General features: G+C 34.2%; 1 protein-coding gene across 2 annotated transcripts in view; it reads left to right on the plus strand.

Annotated features, from left to right (window-relative positions):
* Positions 1-11,428, plus strand: part of LOC116853238 (cyclin-T) — a 39,862-nt gene extending 28,434 nt beyond the window's left edge. For both annotated transcript variants that reach the window (XM_032834197.1, XM_032834198.1), the window contains exon 8: positions 4,240-11,428. In XM_032834197.1, coding sequence (XP_032690088.1) covers positions 4,240-4,311 — 72 coding nt within the window. In that variant the 3' untranslated portion in view covers positions 4,312-11,428. The remainder of the gene's footprint in view (positions 1-4,239) is intronic.
* The last annotated feature ends 1,495 nt before the right edge of the window (positions 11,429-12,923 follow it).

Here is a 12,923-nt window from a genome sequence, read left to right on the forward strand (position 1 = left end):
TATATATATATATATATATATATATATATATATATATATATATATATATATATATATATATATATATATATATATGCGAGCGAAACTGCGCGTGCTAAGACGGGACAACGAATTAAACGAATGAATATACGATTGGTTAAGACTTCTTGATGATTTATGCAATCGTGACAGTAGCTGAAAGACAAAATAATTGCTAAGGTAAATCTCTAGTTTTTATACATTGTGGCCTTAACAAAAGAAAAAAAAGGAAGAAGAGAGTTATACGGCTTGCTATGTGTGAAGCGGTAAAACCAAGTGTTTGTATATTTCCCATTTCTTTTGGAGAATTTTATGCAATAAGAGCAACATTACTACGTAAAATTTCTTCTAGTGAAATAGGAAGTACGCAAAATCTTATATTACTCTCTTTACATAGCATCTCCATAACTACACCGTCTTTCTCGATAACGTGACGGATTCTGGGACCAATTTGGAGCTGAAATTCCCTTAATGAAAGTATTGCAGTGATCCTAATATTATAGAGGCAAATTATTGCTTGTGTATTGCTTGTTTACATCAAGCTGTATGGTATCGTTTGGTTTTCATACAATTATGCACATAGGCGTGCGCGCGCGCACATACATACACACACATAAATAAATTATTTTAAATCTTATTTAATAAAAATTTGGTTTAATATCAAAGTTAATTTAATAACGTACTCGTAACTAATAGCGAGAAATTTTCCCCAATTCGCTCGAAATTTGTCGTAGAATCTGTATGATAAAGAAAGAGCGTAAAATTTCCTATATGTAAAAACATATATTGCAGAAGAGAGAAGAGAAGAGAGTGGAGGAACGTGTGAGAGCGAGAAGGATAATATATACACTCACACCAATATGTACATATATATATATATATATATATATATATATGTACGTATGTATATACGTATACGACATAAATATGTCGAGCTTATGCGCGTCAGAGCAAACAATACAAATTATTTCGGAAATATAAATAATATTAAGTTACAAGAGGAGAGCAAATTTTTGCCAAAACTGCAAAAAAAAAATATATATATATATGTGTAACGCGAGAGAACATTGCGTAAATTCTGTACACGATGTATATTCGCCACTTGTCGCGTACGCTACCTGTTTTATGGAGAGGAGCAAGTTTCAACCGGAGTTATCGTCATCTAGTCAAGTCGTGTCGAATACAACTTGGAAATAGAGCTGGAATAGGAAAAATTGAACTTTTTGTTCCGCAACGGCTTAATCCCCCAATGTAGCGCATGAAAGTAGATAGTAGGCGCAAGAACGAAACGTCGTTCCTACCAGAGAAACGAAATTATGAGATTACCCTATTATATAGAGCAGGCATCGTACGCATCACGTGATCAAGAGAGATCAAGAGAGAGAGGAAAAAAAAATATATATATATATATATAAAAGCAACGCAAATAAACGTTTTATGCAAACGAAACGTACTTTAGTAATTATTTTGTCTTCTTCTTAACATATACAGCACCACACACGTACACACATATACATGTATAAAGATATATCGCACATCATATCGTCGCTCGTTTTTTTATGTACTAACCTCACGGCTCGGCTGTATTCTTGTCTAGGCGTTACTATATCGCGAGCTCATAAGTCATGCATATATATATGTATATATATATATATATAATATATATATATATATAATATATATACATATATAATATATATATATATATATATATTATATATATATATATATATAATATATATATATATATATATATACACGCACACACACTCACACACATATATATGTTCATTAAAATAAAAAGAATTAATTATGTTGCTCGATGTGTCATCATGTTCGCTTGGTGAAGGGTATGTCACGACTGTTGCCGCCGCTATTGTCACGAATATTATCGTTATCGTCAGTTTATCATCATTGTTATTGTTGGAATAGTGTATTACTATTCAACGATGTGTACGTATATACGCGTGTGCGCGTATGTGTATACGCGTGTGTGTGTGTGGTGTATGTATGATGTATGTATGTATGTGCGCGGGCACATGGTGTGTGCTTTATCATGAACACGCATGCGCTCGCGCGTGTGTATGCATTTGTAGTATCTCGGTGTGCATATGCATGCGTATAAATTTTGTAGGTGAACGCTTATTCTCTTTTCATTGGCTTCTACTCGTTCCTGCTTTAGTCGCGCAATAGAATCAGCAGCTGGAAACTAAATAAGAGAGGACACGGCAAATCAGCGCGAAAGTTGCTAACGTAATGTAAATAAAGCAACACCTGTAACGCGCGAGCAGACAGACGCCCAATCGTTATTTTTATGCATGAATTCGCAATATATTTCGCCAATTACTTTTAATATGGTTTATATTAATTGTCGTTGCTTAAAACTTCCCGGGTAGCATAAGGGAAGTATCTCCTAGGATATCAGGGGATATCCTGAGAACGTTCTCAGAACGTTCTTAGGATGTTCTGTGAAAATCTGTGCTGTTTGGGTTATCTCATGCGAGATTTATGCTGCAATTCTAAGCAGAATCGTAAGTCTCGTAACTTGTTTTCGTAAAATTTGTCAGAACTTATGAGTAGATTTACAAGTCTATGCAATATCATATGTCGTACAATTACTCATAAATATCTACGATTTTATATAATTTACGATATTTATAAGTGATTGTAACGACATATGATATTGCATAAACTTGTAAATCTACTTATAAGTTCTGACGAATTTTACGAGAACAAGTTACGAGACTTACGATTTTGCTTAGAATTGCAGCATTAAATTTAGAGTTAGATTTGAGTTCTTTGTTTAAATCATACGTGTATACACACATATGTGTGTGTATGTATGCGACATTATATGTATATATATTCGCGATTAAAAAAACTTAAAAATATATAACTCTTTAAATATTTAACTTTAAATTCAGATTTGAATATCTTAGGGAAAATTTCAAGTAACGACTATTAATGCAGGTCTTTAATTACTAATGAGAAAGGTCGAGATTGGACTTATTAATGTCTGTCGGGTGAGAGAGAGTCGCAATATATAAAAATTAAAATCACCACATGAAAGCGATATCTGATTCATGGCGGTCAATTTGATGTTTGCTCGCTGTCATGAGTCTTCTTTTACTTGCGTTCTATTGTACACATTGCGATCATAGCTTGTAATTCGTCAAGGTTCTTCATGATACACCGTACATACAGCTTATTCGCTTGTATTGGGATTCATTAGTGTATGAAGTATTTCTAATGTCCCAGATAGACAGAGATACTGAGCATAGCATGCAAAATATTTAATGTATATTTTGTGATGCTATTGTAACCGTGCACACAACATACTTCAAACATATTTGCTTGAAGAAATATGTATTGGGCCATAATTTGAATCAAAATATTTAGTTTTCATTTCTACAATAATTTTCCAGATTAATTCATTCTCTTTCCGGCAAAAACGGGCAATAATTTTCATGGTATTAGAACATTGCTGCGATATTATTACAATTTTCATATTATTACATTATCAAATAATCGTTTACATCTCGTGAGACGAAACTTTTGTTATATGAGAACGCGTCTTTACGTATTTGCACTAGTCACTAAGCAGACAATATGCCGAACATGTTTATCTGGGACACTCCTTCGCCGAAGAATTCTGGACATTGAAATTAATCTGGAACAAATGTGATATCGACAAAATTTATCTAATTAATTTATTGATAAGAAACAATCATTCGGAACCTGTATGAATAATTTGTCGAGATTCTCCAAATATTAACTAAATTTTTTCGGAAGGCAAGCAGTCTCTCGAAAATTGTTCTAATATTTCTACAGAAATGGACTTTTCCTGCAAAAAATAAAAAAAACGAGAAATGAGATATAAAAGAACGAAGTGTAGAAGCGAGAGACAATCTGACGACAGCAGAGAAATATATAGCTCTTTCTTTACATTTAATTGCGAACAATTTTCATGGAAATTCGAATATTGAGTCGTTTATTTTGAGGATCTTGTTGAGATTACATCGTAATGAATCTCATTGGAAATCACAGTTTCAAGGATGGACATTGTGTAGAAAACACTCTACGCTCTCAAAATAAATCGACTCAATTGTAGAAAATATATTAGAAGTGCATGATGCGTGTTTATATCGCTATAGCAAGACTTTTTCATCACCTGTGCATTGTTTCATGGACCAGACATCACACAAGTTTGCTTGTTTTCAGGAAAGACACACGTCCAGCCATCACAAAAGCTCTAGCAAGCTGACGCAGTCTCATCAATCCCACACGACGTAGTATGCTGTTGGACAAAGTGATGACGACTTTCTAGGCAGTTTCCGGAGCTATTTATACGTCATACTGAAGACAACGGGTGCAATTTGCTAATTAGCGCGAAGCTTATTGGACGAATTGGAATGTGCCCCATGAAATATTTAAAAATAGTCGCTCAACTGCTGCGTTTTTCGACAATGTCGTTTGTTTCCGTTAACAAGGATCATTTCTCTCCACTTTTCGTTCTCTCTCTATCTTTGCTATCTCATCATTCTTTTTTTTTTTCATCTTCTTCCTCCATCTATTTCAACTGTCGTCGATTAAAAAGACGTATAATCGAAGAAACAGATAACTGCCGCCGATTCATATTGGTGGAAGTTCCAACTGGAATCGGCTTCACGACTGGAGCGTTTGGATAGAGAACGTGGATGGAATGTAATCTTACTCACGTTGAATCATGAATACGCCAATCCATTCCTTAGAACGTGTCTCTTTATACTCGCTGGCAATCGATGTCTGTCGCTCATTGACTCTTCTCCAGTTTCTCGCCGCAACCTTGTCACGTTGCAGTCAAGCTCGTTGTTACAGGAATGATCCTTGTCACTTCGGAATTGTATCCGACTCTAATTGCGAATGAACCGCCGTAATGACACGGTTCTTGACATGTGTGTAACATAATGATTGCGATTATAATTAAGATCATCGTCCAAAATACTCCGCCACTCGCGCTCTGTCGATCCCCTCGGGACTTTCGACGTCATCACTCTTGCATTTTGTGGTTTCTTCAGTGGATTAGTGTCATTTAAAACGTTTTGCATTTGGTAGTCCACAGATACGAAATTGACGGTTCTCGTCGGACTGTCTCTGTGAGAAGAGCATCAAAGAGAAACATACCTTTGAACCGCTTGAATTTACGCGCGCGACGACGGCGGAGTGTCTGAACGATGTATTTAGGCGTATATCTTCTATGGCGTGTAGGCTCTTTTACAATTTGAGTAAGCCTGATGAGGCTACGCAAAGGTAGGATCTTGACATACAAGAGCGAGAAAAAAGGGGAAAGATAGAAGGGATTGGAAACTTTGCTCTTAGACTCTTTCTCCGCACCATTTCGTCGCCTTAGTGATATTTCGTACATATTTATCTCGCCGTTCTTCCGCGTCACGTTTCCGGAGGAACGTAAATACACAATCGCCGAATTCTTGGCCCACAAATTGACCGCGCGCGGACTGGTTCGTTGCAGAGAGACAGAATTTGCCGGTCGATAACGCGTTCTCTTCTTTTCGGCTGTCTCAACTACCAAGTCGCGAAAATGTCCGTAACAAGGACCTGGAGTCGTATCCGCTTTTTATTTTATTTTCTCCTTTTTCTAGTTTATAGTAGATCTTGAAATAGCGCTACAATTCGCGACGCGCGCTAGATTCAATTCGCTCGACTCGTTGTCGTGGCCGTTGATTTGCCGCTTGGACGTCGAGCGCTTGTATTATATTGGATATGTGCGGCGTTAACGCGCGTTCGACATATTCCTTAAGTAATATAATTTAATAGGCCTTACTCCCGATGTAATTAATTATTGCGATTCTCCGGCCGATCTCGGGGATCGCGCGAGCGCGTTACGCATTTAACGACGTCTCTTATTTCCGGCTGTGCCACACAATCGAATTTGTCTGCGCCTCTCGCGCGCGCGTACACGCGCACAAACATCAACGCGCGACGCCGTCGTATACGTATACGGAACATGCCGGTTTAATTCTTCGCGATACAATCTAACGCCTTAGAATCTGCCCTTCTCCCGGCGTCCAGTAACTCGCACTATGTGTATCGTCCAGGGTCTCGCCGATGACACTTTCGATTACTGTTATCCGTTTCATTCCGCGGAGACAAATTCACGGCCGAATGTCTCTACAACGAAACGATCGATCGAGATAGGTAACGAGGTGACACGCGCATACGACGCATCTCCACGCGCTGTTAATACCTGCCCGATGATATTTATATTTGCCGTTTCACTGTGTAAATACTTCTTTACTCGCATAATATTATAGGAACACGATTGTACCAGCGTACTTTATAGCGCGTATACATATTATGTATATATACATATGTATGTATATGTATATATGTATGCTTATATGGGTATACATACATATATATACACATATACATATATACATACACACATATATATATATATATATATATATATATATATATATATATATATATAAAAGACTATATAAGAGTAACTGATATTATCAACAGACTGTAAATAAAATTATTTTGTATGCCAAAAGAAACCAAATGAGAGTTAACTCCGACACGGTGTCGCGTGCGTGTAGAAGGAATGCATATAAGGGACGCGTAAACACATATAATCCATAATTCGCACACAGATACATACAACAACACACACACATACACACACACACACACGCGTTAAATGCTCCTCAAAAGTGTATAGTAAACGCGCCGTGAAGTCTACGTAACAAATACGCAACGTTCTGCCGGCGATGTGTACACGCGCCGATTATATTATACTTCGTTCAGCGATACCACACATGAGATACATAGACTCGGGGTGTGTTCGCGCTCGGTTGACGATCGTCCAATCGTATTTTTTAATACCAATCGTTGACGAGATCGACTTAAGTTAAGTTGGAAGTGAGATGTGTTATTAGAGATTGTGTGCGTAATGTAGCCAACGATAAGAGAGAAAGTGTAAAAGGACAGAAAGACAGACAAACAGAGAGAGAGAGAGAGAGAGAGAGTGTGTGTGTGTGTGTATGTGTGTGTGTTTGCATTCGTGTATGTGAGAGACGGGGGAGAGAGAGAAAGAGAAAAAAAAAATAAGAGGATACGTTGGACCATCGCGCGTTAATGTTATTCGTAGCGGCATTTATTGTAAAGCATGGACGTTTATTTAATTAATTACAGACGAGTATTCGCGCCTTTCCGTTGGGAAAGAAGTTCTTAAACTTGGCCGCTCGTTTCCGTTCCTTTCTTTCTCTCTTTTTTTTTGTTCTCTTTAGGATTCTAGGATTCTTTTTTTTTGCAAAATCTTTCTTATAACGCGCACGATACAGCGTGTTTATTCACGATCGACTCAGTTGCAACGCAAATTTAAGACGAATCTGCATTGTATTATTGCAAAACCGCGTCTTTAATGCGCGTATATGAATTCGACGAATTTAATGTGAAGTGATCGAACATCCGGTACGATGAAATTGTAATGCCGTTTTACGATATCGCAGAAATATTTTTAATTCTTGTTACAAAAGAGGAAAAGAATGAATGATTGAGTGAGCGAGTGAAAGTCAAAACGGTGAGTGTATTTTTTATCGTACCGCTGTTCATTGTAGCTTAACTGCGGAATCTTTCGATGCTAGAGAAAAAGAGAGGAAGAAAAAGAGATACAGAAAAATAGAGAAAAAGGAGATAAGAAAAAGAGCAGCAGAATTAGACGATTTTTTAGTAAATTTTTCGTTAAGCATTTTTTGTTAATTTTTCGGCTATGTGGCGTTTATCGCTTATTCCTTCCACAGATGACATATATAATTCTCACAATCTCTTAATGATTATAAGAGCTGTTGGGTGGAACACTAGCTGTTGGGTATAAGTCGATAGAAAAATATTAATTTTATCTATAATATAAAATATTTTTTCATGTCTTAATAGTGAAATACGTGTCCGTAATTATTTTTACAAGGTAAAAAAATTTTAATTCTTTTTGCGTTATATGGACTTGTAAAAAATGCGATAAGGTAGTTGTACCTAGCGCCTCTGTAAAAGTTCTTTTTATTTGACCTTAAAAATATGAAACGTGACTAATATTTAGTTCATTATTAATAATGATTATTAGTTAATTATATATGTATATATGTGTATATATGTCAATATTTTGTGTATATGCATTTGCATAACGATTTTTGCATACTTTCTCAAGTAAAGTTAAAATATTGTGTAAAATAGGATTGCGAATCACTGCTTTGGTTATTACTTTGCATGATAATCAGTTATAACAGAAGCTGAAATAACGATACATGAAGTAAATATATCGATCTTTTATTATACTTTTATTTGATAAATAAGAGTATAATCAATATATTTGTGTTTCTTCGAATTTTCCGTTGCAGTTGCACATATTCCGTATAATGATTACTTCAATTCCCGCCATAATCGATTACCGTAAAAGTTCGCGAGTAGTGACTCACAATCGTGAACATTTAATATGCTTCTAATTTCATAAAAAAGAAAGTGTAAAAACCGTTGTGCAAGCGAGAATATAGGATAAATTATTAGAAACTATCGCCTAATAACTTAATAAATATTGATTTTACAGAAAAATATTTTATAGACAAAAGTGGAATGATTTTTGAAGGGTTTATATTTTTTTATTACTTCATTTTGTTCCTATGCGAAAGCGCCATGAAGGTCAATTCAATTTTTTAAAGCTTAAATATCTCATTTTTAATAAATTGTAACTGTATTAACGACTGTAAACAAAAAGGAGGTGAATCCAATGACCTGTATCGGTTGCCCTTTAGATGGCCATGAAATTACAGGAAGTATGAATGAAAACAGTGATAGATATTGAATAAAACAATGATATTGCGAACAAAATACAGTTTTTTATTTAAATAATATGCTCGAAATGTTTTACCATATTAACCTTACGACATTATTGAGCATGTACTGTTTAAAAGATGCACGAACCGTTTATAACATATTCCTCATAACTACTATAGTTTACTTATTAATGATTAAGTTAAGAGTTTTTTTATTAATTATTAAATTAATAAATTTAACAAGTTTAATAAATTAAATAATTTTAACAAACTAAAAAATATTAAATTTAACAAATTAAGTAACAAATTAACAAGTTTAACAAATTAAATAACAAATTAACAAGTTTAGTATTTAGTAGATTAACAAGTCTAACAATAAAAATATCTAAAATACGTTTTACAGATGCCTTAAAGACATAACAAAAAGGATAACAAATAGGATATTTTTTAGAGATTTCTAAGATGTTTTTTAGATATTTATACTGAATGAGTTAACAATTTTCTTGTTAATTATTAATGTTCCTTGTAATCGTATATCTATGTTTTCTGGATTAATGCATCCCGATACACTGCATCTGTTAAGATATGTAATAACGTACTATAAATACATGCCTACATAATGATTACAAGAAATATATTATAAACTATTGTCCATTTTTAGATAGTGTGTTAAAAAATGTCGAGAGGTGAATAATGAACAGTTTGAGCATATTATTTAAATAAAAAAAATATATATTTTGTTCATTCAATATCATTGCTTTATTCAATTCTTATCATCGCCTTCATTTTTTACTTTTTAAATTTCAAGATCATCTAAAAATGAAATGACACAGGTTATCAGTTCTTTATCGTCTATAATTGTAACTAATTAAGAACAGATCATCCTATCTAAAAGTATAGAGATTATCTTCGTGTATGACTTGGTATTTTTATATAAGAAAAAAATGAGGTAAGCAAAATGCAGATCCTTCAAAATCATTTAATTTTTGTCTATAAAAAATATTTTCCCATAAAATTAATATATATTACGTTAATTTAAGCGATTCTAGAAATTCATCCTATGTATACACACACAAATACATACATATATGCATATAATTACATTATCGAACAACTTGAACATTCTGTTTCATTCAACAGCTCGTATCGACATCAATTATGTAACATTTGAAGAATCGTCGAGGATTGGCGGTATTTGTCATCGTTCGACCATGTAATCGCTAATACGCGCGAATGAAACAAATGTGAGAGTGTGTGTGTAGTCGCACTTGTAGAGAGATTACAAGCGAAACAAAGTTATAAGTGAAACAAAGTTACAAGCAAAACAAAGTTACAAGCAAAACAAAGTTACAAGCGAGACGAAGTTACAAGCGAGACAAAGTTACAAGTTACAAGTGAAAGTCGATTCGGAATCGTGTCCACAATACTGTACATAATAACTCTAACTGTAAGAATATTGAGAAAATGAAGAAAAGAAAAAAAAACAACTTACTGTGCACGGGAAAGAGAAGGAATGTTACTCATTATTTACCGCTCGTGAGCCGTGCATTCCGTACTTTTACGATTCATCGGTCGTTCTCGGTCGCACTTGACACGTAATATTTCGTTCACCCTACTCCTCCTCTTTTTAGACTCTTTACAGAAAAAGAAAATGAACAAAAGAAGGAATGGTTTTATTATGGTATACGCAGAAGATACGAGCACAGGCGTTTCCCTTGCGACTAACCTGCAACAATCGCAACGGACTCGCCGCTTCCGCTTGCATATTTGTCCTTGTGTAATGTAGAGGATGTACACGCTCGCGATGTTAAAGTTTTGAATGTTACGCACGCAGTGCGTATGCAGTGCGGTCCGACCTGAAGTTCTGCGCGACCGGGATCTAACCGAACCGAATCGAGTTTGCCTAGTTTAAGGCGGCGTTCAAAAATTATCCTCAATAAAGAGAGAAGTAAACGATCATTGAAACGAATTGTCTCAATGAAGTTCCTTCATACTCCCGTTTTCTCGTCTACATATCTCACTGCAGTGCTCTCGATATTGTTGAACGACAAATGTCATCGCGCAATTGTTCAAAAATTTCGAGGATGCGTGGTAAAGTAGCGCTGAATTTGCGAGACGAGAACAACTCGCACACGTAATTCAAGGGGTGTGTTTCACATGGTGCTTGCCACGTGATCAGATTGCTCACGAAAGTTTCATTGTGCAGCTATTTTATGATACGATTATACCTGCGCAATAAAATTTACATATATACAACTATTTAAAAAATATAGGTCGTTCAAATGATTAGGCTCATAACGTTCATTCTGAAGAGGTGGATCGGCGTGAGCGTCTAATGATTTACTGTTTATACGTTTCATTCGTGCGCTTGAGGTGCTACAGTAATATAAACGTGTTTGCGATTATGTGGCGAAAATGACATGTAAAGACGTTGAACAAATGGAAGTTATATTGTACGATCATGAAAGAGACAAGATATATGAATTTATTGCAATCATGGATTGTTGATGAGGCGGGATTATTTTCTGTTGTAATCTGTTGTTTTACAAAGAAGATCAGAACTGATAATGTTTAAAATACATTCAAGTGTTATCTTCTGCATCCTGAAAATCAATATAAATATAGGCATATATAAATCCAGATAGCACAGAGAATTCTAAGAGAATTCAATTGTATGTCACCAATTCTGAGTTCATTTTCAGATGTAAAAAAATTTTTTTAGAGTTAAATTTTCAGATGTAAAAAAATTTTTTTTAGTGAAAAAAATTGTTTTTGCATCTAAAAATAAATTCAGAATTGGTGTTATATAACTGAATTTGAATTTTTTTTTAATTCTCTGTGCTATCTGGCAAATTACTTATCAGTCAATAAAAAATAAAATAAAATAAAATAAAATAAATTAAAATAAAATAATAATAATAGACATTTTGATAGTATTTTATATATTTAAAACTAAAATCGTTGTATATATTTATTGAAGAAATTAATTTAAAATGATTTCGTTAAAATGACGTCTAAGTCGTTCTCTGTAATTATTTTTACTATACAATATATCACTACATATACCATAATTGATATTCTCGCGCTCATAACTCGTTCCATTTGCCTGACACATTCATGTTAGTGGAGTAATCGCAATATTACGGGCGTGATCGTTATGAACGTCATGTGGGACGCACCCAAAGTGGAAGTCGTTTTGAAGGATGTTTTAATGTGTTATCTTGGAGAATGTTCTAATGTACATGTTCTGGTCTGGCGCACATAGTTCATCTTACATGCGTCTTCGAAGATGATCTACAAATTGTTCTAACAATATATTTTTTGCCATGGATTTTAATATATTCTAAGAATCTTCCTTATTTTAATTTTGAAATTGAGCTATTTATGGAATTAATATTTAAAAACTATTTTAAGTACTAGAAAGTACTAGAAACTAATATACTAGAAGCTTCCATTTTTTTAGAACTTTCTTGAAATATTCTTACTGATGCATCAATGCACCTCCAAAATGCAATGCACCAGTTTTATTTTTTGTTTTTTTCACAGCTATCGATTCCTCGTGTCATTGTACGTACAAAACTTATAAGATGGGATAATCTAATAAAGTGGTTACTTTATGAAAAATTTTATATCTTATGTTGGAAAGTATTATCAGAATAAAATATCTTAGAAAATATTTACTTTTAAATGATCTTTGATCTTTTTAGTACTTTTATAAGTAGAATAACTTGATTAATATTTTAAAAAATCATTCCTTATAGCATAGAAACTTGCAGCTATGTTGTGATAACGTTGCAATGTTGCTTACTACAATACAATATTGCAGAGACATTAATTATCCAATGAGGAAAATTTGTTTTGGATTAATGTTATATAATTCAAATAATAATTCATAATAATTCATATATATACAGGGTGTCCCGAAGTCCCATGATGACCCTTGGTGAGAACGTAGAACGGATTGAGGTGAGCAAGAAAGTCCTGTGCCGTTTTGCGATATTCGCAATAGTTTTTGAGAAATTAATTATTTTGTCTCAACAAATCAGCGTACAGAAAGCGGCAGCGGAAAGAAAG

The sequence above is a fragment of the Odontomachus brunneus genome, unplaced genomic scaffold, assembly GCF_010583005.1.
Source record: "Odontomachus brunneus isolate Ranch 3 - 2012 unplaced genomic scaffold, Obru_v1 Obru_scaffold_293, whole genome shotgun sequence".
Taxonomy (NCBI): domain Eukaryota; kingdom Metazoa; phylum Arthropoda; class Insecta; order Hymenoptera; family Formicidae; genus Odontomachus; species Odontomachus brunneus.